The sequence below is a fragment of the Gymnodraco acuticeps genome, unplaced genomic scaffold (assembly GCF_902827175.1).
Source record: "Gymnodraco acuticeps unplaced genomic scaffold, fGymAcu1.1, whole genome shotgun sequence".
Classification (NCBI taxonomy): domain Eukaryota; kingdom Metazoa; phylum Chordata; class Actinopteri; order Perciformes; family Bathydraconidae; genus Gymnodraco; species Gymnodraco acuticeps.
In genome coordinates this window covers 2,171,049-2,192,783 of record NW_022991760.1, presented here as the reverse complement: position 1 = coordinate 2,192,783, position 21,735 = coordinate 2,171,049, and the positions used below count along the sequence as shown (strand labels likewise).

General features: G+C 42.3%; 1 protein-coding gene across 1 annotated transcript in view; it reads right to left on the bottom strand.

Annotated features, from left to right (window-relative positions):
* Positions 1–955: 955 nt before the first annotated feature.
* The window catches only part of zgc:162952 (PKc_LIMK_like_unk domain-containing protein), a gene marked incomplete at its 5' end in the record, with an annotated part of 44,091 nt that continues 23,311 nt past the window's right edge, over positions 956–21,735 (bottom strand). Inside the window, 6 exon segments of the mRNA XM_034199280.1 lie at positions 956–4,152; positions 5,786–5,872; positions 6,529–6,612; positions 6,854–7,027; positions 16,662–16,811; positions 17,114–17,162. Coding sequence (XP_034055171.1) covers positions 4,048–4,152; positions 5,786–5,872; positions 6,529–6,612; positions 6,854–7,027; positions 16,662–16,811; positions 17,114–17,162 — 649 coding nt within the window. The 3' untranslated portion in view covers positions 956–4,047.

The window sequence follows — 21,735 nt, the reverse complement described above, 5'->3', positions numbered from 1 at the left end:
TGTGTGTGTGTGTGTGTGTGTGTGTGTGTGTGTGTGTGTGTGTGTGTGTGTGTGTGTGTGTGTGTGTGTGTGTGTGTGTGTGTGTGTGTGTGTGTGTGTGTGTGTGTGTGTGTGTGTGTGTGTGTGTGTGTGTGTGTGTGTGTGTGTGTGTGTGTGTGTGTGTGTGTGTGTGTGTGCTGTTGTAATGTGCTCTGAGGTTGGACAGGGATGGGACAGGTGGAGGCCACAGCTCTTTTATTGTATCATTACTTTGTGCCCTGTAGTGAATCCTGATCTTAGGTTTTTATTTCCTTGCAAGCTAAACTAGGCCAAGGGCATCTTTCCATTTTAAAGTGGTGAGACCAAAAATCTAAATTGCACTTTTTACTGCAGATTCTGTGCAATGAAAGCCTAATTTTCATTGTTTACTGAAGGCAAAATAAAGCAAAATAGTCAGATTACATTAGCAAGGCTATTGTGCAGTTGCTTTATGTATTTCCTCCTAACACATATTGAAACCTGTGTCACATAACGCAGCCTATTACAACATTTGAAAGAAAAGAAGATCTGTGACCTCATCAGGCCCATTCTTCTTCTGTTGTCGGGCTGTTAAAGGACCCACTGAATCTTTCATAATCTTTTGATGTGTGTGTGGCGGGGGAGGGGCATACGAGTTCAAAGGGAGGCCTTGCTTTGTACATTACTTGAAATGTTTCCATTATATCTCCACACTGATTATTCTACAAAGCTTTGCTTCAAAGACACATCATTATCATGGTCAACACGCATAAACACGCATAAAGATCTACAAGACGTTTTTTTGTTAATTGAATTATGTAAGATATTTAGGATGAGAAATTATTTTATTGATAGGAAAAGCTGCCTGTCACTCAGCATATTCCGGCAGCAGCCATATATACACCAACACTGAAACACATGAGCACACACTACAGTTTAAAAAAGCAGAAATCAAATCTGAGCTGACAGAAAATGCTCCGTTTCAGTTTAATACACACAGTTAAGCTCACACACACTATTCTATGAACAGGTTCAAGCCTGAATATTAGATACTAGTGTTGACTGGCAGGGCCTCTCATTGTTCTGTTGTCTTACATAAATAATACACTTAAGTAAAGTAAAAACACCTTGTATTTATTTGCATTGTGTTTGATATTGCGGTAATCAAAAAGTGATAAAAAGTAATCAGGTTACATTAATTTTATATTTTGATACTCAGATTAGGTTACGTTTAAATTACATTCAGGTAACTAGTAATTGTAATAGGCATTTTTAAAGTAACCCCCCCAACCTTATTTATACTATCACTATTATCACCCTGTATACATGATGTTGTAAATTAAGACTCAATCTCAGGTCTATATATAAGTATATAATATATAATAGGTCTTATCATTACTTTGGTGCAGTGAACTAAAATCAAACACTGGAAAACTGTGGAAGAAAACAAAACAAAACATTAAATCTATCAGTTACTTATCCATCTTTATGGCCAGTTAGTTGTGTCGACTCAGTTTAAGGAATCCTGTCTAGTGGAAGAAACAAAGTACATTTACTCAAGTACTATACTTAAGTATAAGGTACTTTACTTGAGTATTTCCATTTTATAATACCTCTCCACATTTACATTTTGCAAGCAAAATTGTACTTCTTACACCACTACATTTATTAACAACCATGGTTACCTTCCAGGTTCAGTTTATCAATACAATATAAACCAACTAATACATTATGATATACAAATATGGACTACGATCCCCAATAAAAAGTCATTTCCACCTTTACCAACTGCAAAATATACAATTTATGTAATTTGATTATAATCCAGAAATGTAATTATAGTAATACATCGGGAATAAACAATGTAAACATTGTAGGTTAGGCACCACTTCAAGTTATAAGTGTAGAGTGCATAAGGGCTTATAATATATGGTGCAACTATATGATGGCCATCCTCATGCTCCATCATTTCCTTTCAGTTTGTGCAGACATTTTTGGGGGTTTAAAACATTTGTTACACAGATCAGGAGCCACATTACATTTTTTACCCCCTCCAAATTTCCACATTAAGACCTTGAAAAATGATAGAAAAAGTCATCCTGGGATAAAGGATCATAAACTTCTGACCATTTCTTTAGAAACCCACTTACTGTCAATATGTCAAAGAAAACCATACTGAATAATATAATATTGGGAGGGATGAAACCCTCTTTAATGGTCACACATGCAGAGCACACAGCACACACAGTGACATGTGTTCTCTGCTTGTAACCCATCCTAGTACTAGGAGCAGTGGGCAGCTATTGTACAGCGCCCGGGGAGCAATGGGAGTGAGGGGGGAAGGGGGATGTCCGGTGCCTTGCTGAAGGGCACCACGGCAGGGCAGGAGGTGAACTGGGACCTCTCCAAGTAGCAGTCCACACTCCATATTTAGGTCTGGTCGGGGACTTGAACCGGCGACCCTACAGCTCACAGTCCAATCCCCTACTGACTGAGCCACTGCCGGAATGTCCTCATTCTGTGGTTCCTAGCTATCAGCTCACAATAGGTCATTTTATACAGCAATGTCCAGTTAAAAAAATGGTCTCACTGCAACTGGGACCAGCATCATTCCACGTTGGACTCATTGGATCCACAAGAATCTCAGCTTTCAAGTCCTACCCAATTTCCCAGGACTGCTTAGCGATTTCTAGCATGCAGACATATGCAAATACACCGTTTACGGCTTGTGGTGCTCCATGGAGCCAGATATCTTGAGGTGAGTGGTTAATGGACCCCTGTGAACACGGCCATGCCAGTTTTTAACTTCGCCAAAAAGTTGCCTAACTTTTTAGCATTACATTGTGGAAATGGATACCTTTCTCATTCATATGATACCAATGTCTTCACTGTAGCTTTCAAACCTACGCAGCCTATGAAATGGGCGTTTAAAGTGAATAGTCCACCTTAAATGTAGAAAACCCCCTTGATAACTGGTAAATTGATCATTTCTTCCCATTCGTGAGTGACTTTCCAAATGTAGTTTTATTCCTGTATGTAGAAGCCTACTTGTGTTTTTGTGTAACACCTGTATTTAAATGTTCTATTTACATCAAGCAAAAATAAACCTGTATCTCTGAACTTTGAGTTAAATATACCTGGAAGAATCTCTTTGAATAGGATGGTGTATTTAAGGTCATTTTATATTGCAGACACACACAAAGCAGAAAGTAGTAAATATTGGTAAAATAAAAGGAATGTGGACCCTTTCAACAACCCCCAAAAGGTGGCAGAATTTTTAAAATAAGTCAGAAAAAGAAAGATCTTAAATATTAACACGCTCATGTTCAGTAAGTTAGGTAACTTAATTAACTCTTATGACCAATGGAAAAAAAGAGATAAATAAAATGTGCATTTTGCTATTAAAAACAACCACTTCTTGTTATTTCACTATTGAGAACTGTATGGTTCTTTGAAGCAAAATCCACAGAATATCTAATAAATGCTAATTCATCACGCTGAAACAAGGCCTGGAGCAGCGCTTCCTTTGTTCACGAAAAGCTGATATGTTACAGGTTCTTAGTGTCATTCCAAAATAATCTAACTAATAAATATCTTAAAATAAGACCAACATCAAAAATATGACCACGAATATAAAATGTGATGCTGATGTTTGAGGTTGACGTCTCTTTCTTTTCAAATCCATCAAATCTGTTCAGCTTCTGATTCGTTCATGATTCGTTTTTTATCCCATTATATAAGAAGATGACCTGTGGTAGATAGAAGAGGATGCAAACACACCAACAGACTGAGAAAGCAAACACTCCGCCGAGGAAGAAGAATCCGTTAAGACATTTTGCAGAAGAACTATTCCTTTGAACACAGAACGTGTCAAAGCAAAGTGTCCATGAGACGTCGGAGGAGTCTCCTGTAAAAACCACTTCAGTTAAGTGACTCCATGGAGGTGCCTTGTGTCGTAGAGAGAGGGATGGACTCAGGGTCAGTCAGCTTCCTGCCCTCACTCACCCACACTCCCGATGGGGGGGGGGGGGGGCATCCCACACGGACCCCTCAGCTCGTGGTCACGTCAGATTTTGGCAGCAGCTCCAGACTCTCAGCAACTTCCCCCAACTCATCCAGCAGCTCTGTGAACGCTGGCCGTCTGAAGCACTCCACCTGAGGGGGGGAGAGGAGGGGGAGAGGAGGGGGAGAGGAGGGGGAGAGGAGGGGGAAGGAGACGAGTGGGGAGGAGAGGAGGAGAGGAGGGAGGGGAGGGGAGGGGAGGGGAGGGAGGGAGGGGAGGGGAGGGGGAGAGGGAGGAGCGATCTGGTTCTTAACTTGGCAAAAAGAGAAATACAACCATATTGAAATACTTTCCTATTTTCATAACTATACTGAAGAAAAAAAGGAAAAGTCTATTATATTTGACTTAAACAGAGGTGGAAGTAGCACTAAGATCTTGTCTGCATTAAAGTGTTATCAAAACTGGTAAAGGTGGAACCCATTTCAATTCCTTTATTTTCAATTTTAATCCAGGTGTAACTAAAGTCTGATTTAATTGTTGATCATATTGTTTAACATTAATCTATATCTGCAAAGTAACTAAAGCTAAACTGAAACCATCCATCCATCTTCTCCCGCTTATCCGTGGTCGGGTCGCGGGGGTAGCAGTTCCAGCAGAGAGCCCCAAACTTTCCTTTCCCATCAAACAGCTCTGACTGGGGGATCCCAAGGCGCTCCCAGGCCAGCGAAGAGATATAATCCCTCCACCTGGTCCTAGGTCTACCCCTTGGTCTCTTCCCAGCTGGATGTGCCTGGAACACCTCCCTAGGGAGGCGCCCAGGTGGCATCCTAACTAGGTGCCCGAACCACCTCAACTGGCTCCTTTCGACGCGAAGGAGGAGCGGTTCAACTCCGAGTCCCTCCCGGATGACCGAACTTCTCACCTTATCCCTAAGGGAGACACCAGCCACCCTGCGGAGAAAAACCCATCTCGGCCGCTTGTATCCGCGATCTCGTTCTTTCGGTCATGACCCATCCTTCATGACCATAGGTGAGGGTAGGAACGAAAATGGCCCGGTAGACAGAGAGCTTTGCCTTCTGGCTCAGCTCCCTTTTCGTCACAACGGTGCGGTAAAGCGACTGCAGTACCGCTCCCGCTGCTCCGATTCTCCGGCCCATCTCACGCTCCATTGTTCCCTCACTCGAGAACAAGACCCCGAGATACTTGAACTCCTTCACTTGGGGTAAGGACTCATTCCCTACTTGAAGTGGACAGTCCATCGGTTTCCTGCTGAGAACCATGTGGGTGCTGATCCTCATCCCAGCCGCTTCACACTCGGTTGCGAACCGATCCAGTGAGTGCTGAAGGTCGCAGACCGATGAAGCCATCAGAACCACATCATCTGCAAAAAGCAGTGGTGCAATCCTTACCCCTCGATTCCACCGGGTCCATCTGCGTTGTGTAACGGTTGCGCCGCGGTTTTGGTCCGGCCTCCTCCGGCGTCATACCCTACCGGGCGCGTTTCAGAAGCATTTCAGAAGCGGAGCGTCTTGCCTGCCGGCTCGCAGTTTTTGTTGATTTGGGCATATTTCCTGGACAGGCTACTTTGTACAGACAAAGTTAATAACAATTGTAATATCCCAGTTATAAACGACATGAATCAAAGATGTGTTGCTGTATTTTAGTGGTACAAAAATGCATTTATCATCAAAGCTTAATTAAAAAAAAAAAAAAAAAAAACTTTAAATGGGAAAAAAAGTATTCAGTTATATTGTCTATTCTATTAATATTGAAAGCTCTACATACCATACAGCAGCTGGCTGCTAACTCCAGGAGACGTGGAGGACAACCAGTCACCAGCTCCCTGAATGCATTCACATCCAGCCCATAGTCCTGAAACACATGGTCAGCTGAAGCATGAGCGCATATTATATAAGACATTTTGATTGAAGGGGTTCATATTTGTATTTGGCCTCTGCTGTGACTGCTTTAATGTTCAAAACTCTCTTTATATTCCTCATGCTGCTCTGAGAAAACTGAAACGTTGACTTTAATTAAATGTATTATGTCAACAGATTTCCCATAACTGTATTAGGTTAGTTGAAAGAAGTATTAAGTTTAAATATAAATATACTACTGTAGGTTCAACTTAATATGATTTGAATCAACCTAATACAGTTTTGTGAAATTTGATGACATAATACATTTAATTAAAGTCAGTGTTTCAGTTTTTTCAGTGTGTCTGACCTGCAGTTAATATTAGGTAACTAGTAATTGAATCGGAATTATTTTAAAAGTAACCCTCCCAACCCTCTTAGTTAGTAACCTTAATGGTGTTGCATATGTTTCCCCATGTTTCCTGTTAGATGGCTCAGCTAGGCTAAAAGCCCATTTAGCTTCTTGTTAAATGGAAACTTCTTATGGGGATTTTCTTTAATGTTCTACACAAATCAAAACAAAGTGACTGTAGTCTCAGTATCAGGTCAAGGTAATAACATGGTCGACCATTGATATGACTGGGTGTGTAATAACAGGCTTCTGTTCTCTACCTGTGTTCTGGGTAGTATCTCTGGGTCCGCTGGGATCCTGGCCAGAATTTCACAGAGAACAATTCCGAAGGAGAAAACATCCACCTGCAACAAGTAAGACATAAATAACTCAAGCTAATCCCAAATGTACTGTATTGGTTGTTTCGACACCAAGCAGCAAAAAAGCACAACAGTTACAATACTATACAAGTGTGTCATCTAAACATACACTAGAAGTACATTGTATTCAACATTACAGCGAGCATGTGACTTCTATGTGTCCAAAATGTATGAGAATGTGCATCCAGCTGAGGCAGTGTTCCGTACAAACAGAACTGTGTGTCACCTTGCGGTCGTATGGCTCTCCTCGGAGCATCTCAGGGGCCATCCAGAAGGCGGAGCCCACCAGGGACAGCTTCCTGCCGGGGTCTTTGACTGGCGGCTCCACCACTTCCCTGGCCAGGCCGAAGTCGGTCACCAGAGCCTCCCGACCTCGAGACGTCACCCGGATCAGACAGTTCTGGAGCGACAGGACCAAGGTAGAGCGGTACAGGTTAATCAACCTGCAGTGTTATATATACCAACAGGGGGAAGTGTTATGTCTGAAGAGGCAGCAGCTAGTTATTGTGTTCATGTAATTGCTACAGTTTGTTTCAGATGCTCACACACTTAAATGAAACATAAAGCATCATTATTTAAACTGACACGCAGAGAGCAAATCTCAGCCTAGATCTCATATCAGCACGTTTAAAAAGAAAAGGGCTCATTTTCCAAACACCTTACACAATTCCCAAAACCACCCACCCAAAGTGCAAAACACCTATATTCTGCAGAATGAGGCACTGCACTCAAAACTGATGTACATCAAATCAAAATCAAACTGTTGCAAGACATGACACACCCTTCGTTCATATTACCAAACCTTTGTCCAACAAACTACAGTGTTTTGAGAAAATGAACATCTGTTAGCAATTGCAATAAACTGTAATAGTAAATTCTTGATCTTTACATGGGCATCCATTGATAGGCATGTGCGCCCAAGAAGAAAGTAAATAATTGTGTCTGAAAGAAAAAAGCAATTATTTATGGCTTTGTTTGTTTGTGTTCATGTGTGTAGGTGACATCAGAGATCGGAGGAGCACCAAGCCAACTGTTTTGAAAGCTACTAAATGTCAGTTTGATCACACCAGATCCTGAAATATCTTTATATTCAGGGCGGGAAAGTGGCCAAGCATCAAGGTGCAAACAATCATCTTGTGACAAAGATTTTTTTCTGGTATTCACATACTTCCTGTTGTTAAAGAACAACAACATCAGTGTTTATTTGGAGTTGTGTTTCTGTCCACCTGGCAGATCAAAGGCAGAATTCACTTGAATCACTGTTTAGCCTTCACTAACTTAGTCTCTAGCTGCTGTTGAGTGATTCTGTTCACCAGCTGAGAGTGGGCAGTGTACAGGGACTTTTTCACACTGCTGCCTGAAGAGCCTGTACACCAAGAGAGAACAGTAGACCACGACCATTTAAAACCATTTAAAATGATGTGAAACATGTGTGAAAAAGTCTGAAACCTGAAACAATGCAAAACAATGTAAAATAATGTAAAGAAGTGTCAGAAAGTGTGAAACGATGTGAAACAGAGTAAGACAAAGTGCAGCAGTGTGATTCAGTGTAAACAATGTGAAGCAGTGTAAGACAATGTAAGAAAAATGAAACACAACTTGTAACAGTGAGTAAGTGGGAAACAATGTGAGACAATGTGTAACACTACAAAATAATGCGTAAAAATGTGGAATTAAAACTGCGGTCACAGTCGTGCGCGCAGTGATGAGCGGGCCCTCGCGTCTATGCGCCTGTCGGGGAAGGTCGCCGGTAGTCGGGGAGGGTCGCCGGTAGTCCCGGAGTCAAGTCGACGTGCAAGAGTACTCCGAAATGAGCCGTTTGTCATTTCTCTAATTTTCGCGTCCTCGACTCTTCGGTCCTCCAGCAGCGACCCTGCACCTGGTGATGACGGCGGAGCGTGGCAGCCCATCTGCTCCCAGCAGGCGCATCAGGCTGGGCAGATAACCTCTTGCTCTTCCGCAAGATGCCCCCACCTCACCGGATCAGAGCGATTATTTGGCCGCAGCATCGGCCAAATTAATAGCCTGGTCTACGGTGTGGCCGCCGCTGCTTGCCGTGTGATGTCCCTGGGGGATCACGCCGCATGAAACTTTCCAAAATAAAGAAAAGAAAAAAAGACCGTGATGATCTCCTGGGAGTCCCCGTGTCTACGGAAGGGCTCTTTGGATCGATTTCCTTGGTCACGTGGATGAGGAGTAGTCGCAGTTTGGCGTATGCTGCTTCTTGCTCATCCACAGAGGACAGAACACTGTCCCACACTCGCCGCCCCGCTGTAACTCCAATAAAGGAAGCAGCAGGTGGGCGCGCGCACGTGAGTGGAATAAACCGCAGAAAGTGCTGTCAAAGCGACGCTATTGCCGGCGTGCTGTTGTCAGAAAACACACCTTGCCTGGTATAATAGCTCCGATTAATGCATTTCACCGTTGAATGTGAAACACAGCGTTAATACGAAGGTGCGCGGCCCCGTGAGAGTGGCGGCGGTGCATTCAAGGACCTCCGCAGAAGAACGGTGGATTACGTATTGTAACCAGGGGCGGCGCCAAGGGGGAGCTAGGGGGTGCTGAAGCACCCCCCAGGATTGCCAAAGCACCCCCTAAGCACCCCCAAGAAATATGTTTTTGGGTTTTTTTTGAAAATTATTATTATTATTATTAAATTAGAAAAATTATTGATTACATCAATGCATATGTGAAACAAACACATTTTTTTTACCAAAAACATAAAGCCAACACAGGTGATATGATTAGGCCAATGGCCAGCACCAATTCGACTTTTGACCTACTCATAGGCTAAATTACTTTGTGACACTTGAGTGACTTCCTGTTAGCTAGAGCGCCAAATGATTTGCTAACAGCAATGTGAAAGATGGATCGTTTTTTAGTCCTTAAAAGTCCACGTGTGGACACTCAATCAAAACCACCTGAAAGCGAGAGGGATTCTGCACATAATAGCCTAGCGTTCTGAGTACAAGTAGCTTCTCTGGTCTCTGTGTTTAATTCAAGCTCTGCTCTGTGTGTGTGTGGCACGAGCCATTTTGTGTGCGTGTGTGCGCGAGCGAGAGAGAGAGAGCCTCGCGCACCGGTGGGTATCTACTGGAGATCGTTGTGGTTAGCATCTGGTGCTAGCTAGCCAAGCTAACGGGTATAAGGAGCTTTTTCAACAACAAGGTGGAGGGAGAACTCTCTCCTGTCAGACTGAGAGTCTCAGATAACCTCAGCTCAGGTGAAGTAAAGGACTCTCAGTGTTTAGATAGTTAACTTTAGTCTAGTTATCTCAGTGGGTCTCAAACGATTAGTTTTAAAAGGGTGTGTGATTTGTAAAATGTCTATGAAGAAATAGAAAATCTGTTTACAGTTCTGTTTCATATGGGTGTTGAGAGATGTATCCATAGATCTCTTAATGTTGCTCTCAAAGTGCACCAGATTGATGCTTTTAACTTCAATATTTAAAAAAATCTTCCCGGGGGAGCATGCCCCCGGACCCCCCTAGAGGAGGTGAGGTCCACCCCCCACTTGTAAAAATAGCACTTTACCCCTGCTTACACCTATATGCCGTGAGCTGATTATCGAGCCTTCATTGTAACAGTCGCGGGTACACTGTGTGTGCGTGTGGGGAGTGTTGCATTAGAAAATTCAACTGTAGCGCTGGTACATTAATGGGAAACCCTTAATGTTTGAGCACCCTCTATGAAACGTCAAGCTACCCCACAGCACCCCCTAGAGAAACTCTCTGGCGCTGCCACTGATTGTAACCCTAGTTCTAGTAGAGTGATGTGTGTGTGAAAAATGCATTCAGTAAAAACGATAAAACCAGAGTAAGAGTGATCTCTCTCCACAATTCCACATTTCCCCATAATGTCCGTTTCAAAGAGACTGCATTATGACGGAGCCGCGGCCCCACGAGAGCGTGCCGCGGTGCGTTCAAGGACCTCAGTAGAAAATTGTCTCTTTCTGTGTCAGCACCCCATGGGCCAAACTTCCTTTTATGTAAGGTTTTGCAGCGGAGTAGGCCACCAGAGAGTACTACAGCTTCTTAGCTGCGGCTCCACAGCTGCTTGCATATCTCCTAACACAGTTTTATGGGGAATGGAACAGGACACTGAGACTGGGTTACTCACTCCAGTTTTGCAGCGTCCCTCCTCCATTCAGGCAAATCTATCATCCCAGGAGGAGATGGGTTTCAACAGAGATTCAGGCCCTGTTGCAAAAACAGGCTGTGTCTGTAGTGCACTCTCAGGACAGAAAAAAGGGGCTTTACTCCATGTACTTCCTGGTTCCCAAGAAGACAGGAGAATGCAGACCCATTCTGGATCTTCACAGCCTGAATCAGCACATTGCCTGCGAAAAGTTCCATATGTAAACCAATTACTGGAACTACGGCAGCCGGGCGATTGGTTCACAACCATCGACCTGAAGGACGCTTACTTTCATGTCAAAATTGCTCCAGAGCACAGGAAGTATTTGCGTTTTGCCTTCCAGGGGGTAGCCTACGAGTACAACAGACTACCGTTTGGCTACTCCCTATCTCCACGCATGTTCAGCAAATGTGTGACCACAGCGCTTAAGCCGCTCCGCGACCATGGCATGAGGGTTTTCTAATGCGACCTCATTGCCAGGTCCAGGGAAGGGGCACACACAGCCCAATTGATCCAAGTGGATTGCAGTCAATTGGAAGAAGAGCAGTCCCATAGCTCACCAGCAGGTGGAGTATCTGGGGATGTCGCTCGATGCAGGCAGACTACGTGCCACCCTGTCAGAGAGCAGACAAGCATCCCTGCTTCAGGCAGTTTTCAGACTGTGACAGGGGACAACGGTGACAGCTTTGACCATCATGCAGACTCTGGGTCTCATGGCGGCTGCTCACCTCATGGTACCGCTGGGGTAACTGCATATGCGTCGCCTGCAGAGGTGGTTTGCCGGCCTTCGTTTAGATCCCAAGAGGCACAAACGACGTCTGGTGACCACCCCACCCCCCTCAGTGGAGAGCAACCTCCGATACTGGGGGTCCCCAAAGTATCTGCGGAGGGGAACTCCGCTGGGGCAGGTGACCTCCTACATCACGGCATCCGTGACAGTTGCTTCACCTCATTGGGACATTCAATTACAACAGACACCTATACACAAGGCCGCCTTAACCTGCCATCAGGCCCTGGGGCTGTTTTGTAGGCCCCCTATTTAAACAACAAATCAAAGTCATTTATAGTATAGTCATTATTCATGTATTTGTCCGGTTGCCGTTGGCTCCCCTCCACGTAGCAAGTCCTCGTCGTCCTCTCCATATCCTCCAACAGATAATGTCCCTCCTGTCTGTTTTTCCTCTCCCGCTACTCCCGCTACTCCATCGCTATCAGAACCAGACGGCCTACTTGGCTCCGAGGCAGGCACCGCTGCCGCTCGGTACATAACTCATCTGTCCTTCCTCCTCATCCTGGCCTACAGGTTTAAAATAACCTGTAAGCTTCGGCATTTTTTGTAATAGCTGCTTGTCTCGAAACTCCTTTTCCCTCAACAATTTCCTTTTCCGAGCGCCACTCTCAAACTTTTTCTTCTCCGACATTTTCTCCTAAACAACCTTCATCTGTCACTCAATCACTCGCAATTTGGTCAATAAGTCACACGTGAAACATATTCTCATTCTGATTGGCTGTTAAGTGGTTCCCACTGACTGTTTCGGAGTCATCATTTGTGAGAAAAATCTCTGGAATCCATCGATCTCATTGATTAGCGGAGCAAATGATAAATAGTATGGAGGGAAGATATTTTCGTTTGGATTACTGGTCTGGGGGAAGCTCACGAGTGTGTGTGTGTATACGTGTGTGTCTTTGTGTATTTTTGCGTTTGTGTGTATTGTGTTTGTTTCCCGGGGAAAACACTTACGAGAAACACCGGCTGTTGTTATGCCTGCTGTGACGTCAAGTTACTCCGTTCTCCGCTTGTAATTATGCCGTTACAAGCTTCAAAGTTGTATTTATCATCTGAATTTGCCGAAACAAGTTTAATATTCTGATTATTATTATTTTCTATTTTTATTGGCTCATGATAGGCCCTCGATCTCCGTAGGCCCCTGGGCTTCAGCTCAGGTCAGCCCGTGCATTAAGGCGGCCCTACATCCACAACACACACCTACTCATTCTACAACACACATATACAGCTCCTAAAGCATATAATATATATCAGGCTACAGCCCTTGTAAACATCCGTTTCTGGGTCGCTGATGGAGGACCAAAGAGTCGAGGACGCGAAAATTTGAGAAATGACAAACGGCTCATTTCGGAGGACTCGTGCACGTCGACTTGATGCCGGGATGACCGGCGACCCTCCACGACAGGCGCATAGACGCGAGGGCACGCTCATCACTGCGCGCACGACTGTGACCTCAGTTTTAATTATATTTGTATTTTATTGTATCTTTAAAAAAAAATCACTTGTGTAATGCTTGCATGCTGCTGGAACAAAAATAATTTCCCAATTTTGGGATAAATTAAGTTTTTATCTATCTAGACAGGAAATAGAATGACAAAAAGAGAGTGGTTGATGAAACAAAGGTTCATCGTCAGGTCCTCAGTGTGCCGGCCACCAGGGGGCTCCAGGTAATGAAGGTCTGAATTCAGGCTCTGATGGTGTCATCTTGTTGTCAGGTTCTCCATCTGTCCTACTCAAGCCCCCAGGAAGTGCGCCGGAGTCTGATGAGAATATTCGTGCTGGTCAAACGGCGGTACTACACTTCCTTTAGGTTGCTGGGCCCGGAAACACTTTTTCCCATTGACTTACATGGGGAAAGAGTGGTCTGTACCTCGTTGGATAATTTTTTTAAAACTAAATAAACAACCCAGTATGAACACTTGTATAGCCCTTAGGGCTGTGCGATTATGGCAAAAATCATAATCACGATTATTTGGGTCAATAATTGATATCACGATTATTTTGACGATTATTCATTGACCATTTATTGAACTTTAAAACAAATAATATTTTACCAATAAACAAGATCAACAAATATGTTGGAGCGCACTTCCAAAACCATACTAAACATATATTAATATGATAAATAAAAATAAATTAGACCAAAATAAATTAAATCAAATGTGTTGCAGTGCACTGTCACAACCTACTGAAAACTCCTTAACATATAGCCAACATTTTGGTAAAACATATTCAACATATTCCACTCAGTTAAACGTTGAAGGCTGGCCAACCGTCATGGTCCAGAAGTAACAGGAAATAAATGTTGAACTACAATTCAAGACCAAATAAAAAAATGTTGGCCACCATGGCAAATGCTGGTAGGGCTGCTCATGTCATCTCTTAAAGATTTTTTGCAATAAACACCAGCCTGTTTACATGGTCTGGTTTCAGAGATGAGCGCAGGCAGGTGACAATATTGCCACCTGTACTGAAGACCCTCTCTGAAGAGGAACTTGTGGCAGTGCTGCCACATATGACACAGGAAAAGAAGAAAAGACTCTGAACCCTTTCTTTGCCATTATATAAAAATAGTGTTGCTACAAAAGTATAAATTAGGCTTACTAATAATACAACTCAGATCTGAAGCTACAGGAATCTGCTGCCAACGTGCAATAAAAAAGACAACATTAATAGAATCAAACCCTTTTTTTGTTGCATTTTATTAGAGTATAAAAATAAATGCCTTTAAAATAGGATGCAAGCAACACTAGTTTCTGAACTGATAATAGACTATAATCAATTTAAACAGAACAGATCTTAATGTTTGCATTCTTATACCATTTTGTACAATAATTATAATGAATAAGTTCAAACAAACTAAAACTTACAGCTGATTAATAACGGTATCTAACTTGAGTTTTTATTATATCAAAAACCTGTTGAAATGCTACTGTTATTTTTACTGTCCCCCAAAAGCGCGTCAGCAGCCTCCAGGAATGTTTCTTTCACAACTTCGCCGTCTTTGAAAGACTTCATGTGTTTCGCAAGAACGTGACTGACACGATAAGATGCTATGGTAGCAGCCTTGCTCTTGTTGTTGGGCCTGGTGAAAATGGACTGCTGTGCATTCAGCTGTCCTTTCAGGCCCCTCCCCTTTTGGGAGCGTAGGGCAGAATCAGGAGGGAATTCCGTCTCGTAGCGTTTGTGCACTGTTTTGAAATGCCGCTCCTAAATTACCCTTCTTCGATAAAGCCACGCTCGCATTGCAGATGAGACAGATGGACTTTGAATTGGAATAGATACAAAAATAATCATCCTCCCACTCGGAGTGAAAATTATATATTTTGGGCTTTTTTGCTTCTGCCATAATTGCGGTCTTGTGTGTGTGCGGACTGTCACTGCACTGCCCACTGCCCACCAGCCACGCCGGCCAATCACAAAGCTTTGATGCGTTCAAGTGCATTATTCTGGCACGGGAAGATTATGTTACAGGACATTAACGATAAAACAGAATATTGTTGTTCTATTTATCATTTGTAAAATATTATACTACATGGGCTGTATGATGTAAATCTTGTACCGTAAATGTTGTATTAAATAAAGTTAATATTACCGACGTAGATTAACGTTCCTGTAGCTTCTTATTGCACTTGCAATTGTTTTAGTTACTTGTGGGCTACTTAACATGAATAATCAGTTACTATCCTTTTACTCCATCACATTTCAAAAAGAAATAGGCTATTGTTATTTTAACTCCACCACAGTAATCCATCATCAGCTTTACTTTTTAGATAAAGTTTTAACTCACAATTGATCATAACAGGCTTCAACATATACATTTTTATATATTACCAAGTGGTTTCATGTACAACCCACACAAGTATCATGCTAAATGAAGCTCTGTTGCTTGGATATCACTAGATCCTGATGTCAGCGTAATATAAAAGTAGCCTACATAACGATTGATGTGTAAGTTAGCATAATTTACTAGCTAGCCGCTAGCTGCTAGCTGCCGCCTCGTTAATATAAATCCAGTACCATGCTGTCATGAACGCGCGGTGCTGTTACGTGTACGCAAATTCACGTGCTTAATGTGAACGAGCCTTTTGGGCGGCGTGGTTAAAGTTGCGCATGCTCTATAAGTGCACATACGGGTACTTCTCAGGCATGCCGGGTAATCTGTGACGTTTCGCTCTCTCAAAAGTTGGGCCATTTTGTCATCATGCGCTAATGAGCAACTCTCATAGGAATTAATGAGGCCCCACCTCCCACGCTGTATCCAGTTCTTATTATACATCCATGGTCCTCCTGCTCTTATATAGAGAACCGCAGTGGCGCGTCCTAAAACCCGGAAGTAAACTCCTTCCGTTTCCTTCGTCAAAAACGCAATGCAATTTCTCCATAGGATTTTGGAAAATAGCTGGAAATAAGGTCTGTGGTTGACACACATTTAAGAGACGGATCACGTTTTGTTCAGCCGGATAATATCCACATGTCTATCCTACTTTTATAATTTTCGAAGCATAAATCTAGTCGCAAGAAGCAAAATGCTAACGTTATGCTATAAAGGAACTACAGCAAGGTCGCTGCTTCAACGTCACGCCAACTTAAGATCCATATTCAAACATACAGATTGTAAATGGTACAAGTTGAAATGTTTGAACAGTTTGCAGGAGGCAGGTACTTGCTTTCAAGCAGAACATTGCAAACAAACTTAGCGGGAGTGTTTACGTGTTCGGTGTAATGACGTAAAACGGCCTGGACAACTTCTGTAGTCCTATTCAGCCACTTGTTAACAACCATCGTTTTTTAGACACGTAAACTCTTCAAAAATCACCAGCGGGGTCACTGCTGATGTATTTAATGTCGTAGAACAAAACGTGATCCGTCTCTTCAATGTGTGTCAAACACAGACCTTATTTGGAGCTATTTTCCAAAGTCCTATGGAGAAATTGCATAGCTTTTTATCGAAGGAACCGGACGTGGTAAAAATGCTAACTTACTTCTGGGTTTTAGGACGGATCACAGCGGTTCTCTATAGTGTATGAACTACAGGTCAGGTATAAAGGATGAGACGACCCTTTAATGATGCCTGGGGGCACTAGGGGGGCAGAGGTGGAGGCTCTTACCTTGGAGTTGAGGTCTCTGTGGTAAATGTTCTTGTAGTGCAAGTAGATCATTCCTCTGCTTATATCACAGGCCAGCTCCACCTTCTCTCTCCAACACAGTGGAACATCTTTCCCGACCAGAAGCTCCTCCAGACAGCCCCCGTTCATATACTGCAACAAACAGGACCAGGTTATACACAAGGCAAACATACATCTAACCAGGATGCATACAAACTGAGCAGTTGAACTATAAAACTGTTGCAATTCAGAGAAAAGCTACAAATGTGATTATGTGAACATAACATTTCCTATCTCATTATTAGCAATGACTCCATGTCTGGCTGCACAATAACCGTTTCATTATCAATATCATCTCATATCTTTGTAATCTCTAGTGTTTTTCCACTGCCTGTGAACACGCACAGCAACCATGACTCATGAGGTGTGAAAATAAAAAAAGGAGTAGAGATCACCTCTAAGATTGGATAGAGTCTGTCTTCTTTCACACAGATTCCAAGATATCTGGAATAAAAGAAAATGTGTTTGTTATAGTATTTATCGTCCACCTTCATTATGAGTTAGTTTAGTTTATCAAGGAAATTTGATAAGAGCGTTTAATAAAGGATTAATGATTAAAGACATTTCTCATATAAACAGTTTGTTTGTCAGTCCTTAGCGTGTGACTTCCGTGTTGGACTTTTAGTCCTTCATCTCTACTGGAGAAATATCTTTGAAAACCTGGCTTACTAATTTCCTAAAAACATCCCTATAGTTTTTATCAATTTTTTCGATGTATTACATTTGATTCATCCACAAATGCATTTAAAATATTTTCAAACTCACAAATACATTTGCAAATGTAAAACTGATCTGCAAATACGCAAACATTTTTTTACAATCACACACATCTTTGAATATCTCTTTAACATTTACAACTTTCGATCAGGCATTTGTGAATCCATTTTGTATTTGTCGACCAAAGATGCGCTTGTGGATCTCAAATCTCTGCTTGTGGATCGTCTTTTTACCGCACACAGAGTTTTGAGACAAAGGTTGCGGTCGAATAGTCCAAAAATCTATTCGACTGCAGCCAAACTTTCCGCCGGGCTGCAGTCGAATAGTCCATTTAGCTTAGGAACCTTCCTAATGGAGTGAAACGACCCGGAAGTCCCTCAGTGGCAGCCATGATAAGTGCCGTTCGAATTCTCCAAATGAAAGGAAAGGAGGTTTCAAACTTCCTTTATAACCTCCTTTAGCTTAGGAACCACTGGACCTCCCTTGACGAAAGGAGAGTAGAAAATGCTGCCCCACAATGCATTGCAGCCGCAGTATATGTCGTCACCAAGCGGCAAACTGTGGGGTAGAGCCGGGAAGCCAATACGGAAGTGCCACACACTGCAGTTCATATATTGGCCGATAGGCGATGGCTGCAGAAAGGAGCAATTTCCATAGACCCCCATGTTAAAATGCCCAACTTTACAGCAGAAAAAAACATGTTTCTACCCCTGGCTCCATACATTTTATTATCGATATGGTTAGATTCCACCTTCATGATTATGGATCTGTGAGTGAATTGTTTTCTAACGCGCAGGGGCGGATCTAGACAAATATTCATGGGGTGGCAAGAGGGTGGCAGGAGATTTTGAGGGGTGGCATCCCCTGACAGAAGTATATGCTGATTTAAATCGCAATCATATCAATCAATTAAGGGTGTAACGGTACACGTACCCGTACTGAAATTATTCGGTACGGGCCCTTCGGTTCGGTACACGTGTGTACCGAACGAATATAGCGTTAAACGTACAAAATTGAGAACATGAACAACTTTCTGGAAGTAATCTATATCATAGAGCGACCAAGTCATTTCATTGGACGAGAGGCATACTATGAGAGCTGGTCACAGGGATGCTTTCAAATGTAGTCAGTAATTTGAGGAACTGTCGAAATGGCGAACGCAGATAAAGTTGAGCTGAAAATCCTCCAGCATCATTGAAATCTCCGGTTTGGGAACATTTTGGTTTCACAGTTACGTACAAGGATGATGGACAAAGACAGGTGGACCGAACCAAAGCTGTTTGTCGGCATTGTTCAATTAACATTGGTTGGCAATACATCACACTCATTTGAAAAGGCATCACCGAATGTGAATATCACCGGTACCAAAAGAAAAAAGACTGAAGTGCAAACCCAACTCCCACTAGCATGTAAGCCTCCACCACTCGCAAAGAGTCCAGACCGAGCCAAAGCTATTACAAACGCCAAATATCCTTATGTTGCCATGTTAGCAAAGCGCTACCTGGCTGTATCTGCTACCTCTGTCCCTAGAGAGAGGGTGTTCTCCACAGCAGGAGACATTGTTAGTGCCATCAGATCTGCCCTTTCAGCAAGCAATGTGGACAAGTTCATCTGTCTTTAAACAACATGAAAATACAATGACAAGCAAGTCCTAATGTCAAGCTGGCTGCTTAGGTACAGTACAGTTCAAATACAGATTATTTCAGTTCATCGAAATGCTGCACCTTAATGTTTATTTTACTATATTTTGTATTTATTTGAATACATTAGTCACAGTTTAATAATAATTTAAAAAATGTTTTTAATGTTTTGTGATCATTTTTTCTGCTGTACCGAAAACGTACCGAACCGAACCGTGACCTAAAACCGAGGTACGTACCGAACCGAAATGTTTGTGAACCGTTACACCCCTACAATCAATGTTAACTTGGAAAGCCACAATATTAATATTTTAACTCAATCACATAGGTGATATTATTGTGGCACATCAGTAAAGCCTTACATATAAGGTGGCAAAAGACGTAATGTAATGCATTTTAACTGAACAATAACTGAATGAGTTTGTCTCACTCTTAGACCAGCAGGGGTACCAAATCTATGCAGACTGCTGCAATAAGTAAATTAATTAACTGTCTCATCGATGTTTGTCTGAATGAATATGATACTATTAACAATCATATTATTCCTATCAGCTGTCAATCACTGTTAATAAATAATAATAATAATAATAATAGATTTAATTTGTTAGCGTTTTTACAGGTGCTCAAAGACGCTTTACAGATATAGTGAAGAACTGTTATGATTCACATATTCATTTATTATTGAATAAACTATATTTTCTGGAGGAGTTAATGATGAATGTTCATCAAGATGCTTGCTCACCCTCCTTCAAATTTGAAAAACAAGTAATTATATCATTATTGATATACAGTTACAACCTTGACTTTACATCAGAAAGAACAAACATTAAAGAAGTGACTAACTGCATCAGTTAGGGTTAAACAACGTGTATTCAGCTAAAACATCGCTGCAGTTATTATCCAGTGGAAGGTCCTTACCTACTGGCCTAGTTAAATCAAAGTGGTTACTTTCTGTTGGCTGGGCAGTGTAGTTTTACACACCGTCTTATTTTACTTTCTCAGGACTTAAAACTGTTTTTTGGGGGCAGACCCCTCAAAGAAAAACATATATACACGCATACAAGGTCATCATCTTAACAGTTTGTTATTCTCATCGAGTCATCCGTGAGCAGAGCATCAAGTTGGCATGTCTATTACAGCTGAATGCGGCGATTACTATTTTGTTCAGCAAAACGCCTCACAAACTTATTAAGATCAACAGCTGTAGTGCGTTTTGATTCAATGCTGAGTACAGCCAAACTGACAGTCTCTTCTCTGTCATTGTAGACCGCAATTACCTCATTCCTTCAGGGCTTGGGTCCGAAAGGCTTCTCGTTTTGCGCCGTCCCCACGTTCAAGTGAATTCGCCACCAATCATATTTCCACTCTCGCGCCAGGACCGGGGGAGGGGTTACATGACGTACATCTTGTGCTGCATTCACTTGCACTCGGACATTAGAGACTTTCTCTCATAAATGTCCGATGAGCCACAACTTTTCTTTCAAAACAAAGATGCCAACTGGGGTGGCAAGGCTATTGTTTAGGGTGGCAGTTGCCACCCCATGCCACCCCGGTAGATCCGCCCCTGCTAACGCGACCCTTTTATTTATATTAGGTCTTAAAGTTTGTGCATAAATTAGGGCGTGGTCACATTGAGTGACGGCTCTGTCAAGTGCCTGCCGCTGTTAGCTTCTTGTCTCTCTGCTAGCTGCTCCGTGAAGCTAGCTACAGGGACTCTGCCTGCTCAGCTCATCCAGGAAACACAACTTGTAGCCGGCTGTGGTTGTTTGTTCTTCATGCTTATATATCGGACTATTGTGACTCGCTCTGCGGTTAAAACAGACGGTGCATGAATGCGGTTTTGCGGTAAGTGAAATTCTAGTGCTTTATTTATGTGTTAATGATTTTAATCAGCTACGTAATGAATGGTAAGGCTTGGGTTAGCATGTAAGCTAGTGGTAGCTACATCGGTGCTAACGATTGTAATCGTAGCCTCCAAGTTAAAATCATAGACTGTATATATAAAGGTTAAAACTAAATAGACAAGTGTTAAGTGGGATAATACTGTTGAACAAACGGCTTCTGTTTGAGGTTGATAAAATAAGGTTACATCCTTGTAACTTAGAGATATTTTATTATGTAGGTAGAACTGTATGCATCTAAGGTTAATTTAAATTGGCTATGCTCAAGTATGTAGACAAGCTAATGTCGAAGTAGTGTATGTGAAATCAACCTCACAATAAGATGTGTGTATATTACAATTATTAATGTCATATTTCAAGATGATTACTTAGATATTACAATATGGTTGGTTGAGCTGGAGTTCATTATTGAGCTTACACGTTAACGTCAGTCATCTGAAGAACGAACCCAAACCTTGTTGTTTTTATTAATTGCATTACCAAATGGGTATCAAATAAACAGTAAGCATTGGTAACACAACTTCCAAAGTTACAGTAAAATAAAAAGGACACTGACTCGGACAATACACAATCCAACATGTTCAACAGAAGAGAATCAGTTATATTGTTTGTACACATGGTACTTTACATATATATATATATATATATTTGTTTAAGGTGTCCAGGTGATGCAGACAGGCTGGACCAGAGAGTGAGAGACAGAACTGGACTCCTCACAGCAGTGAACTTCAGCACAGGTACAAAGACTCTTTTTGCATA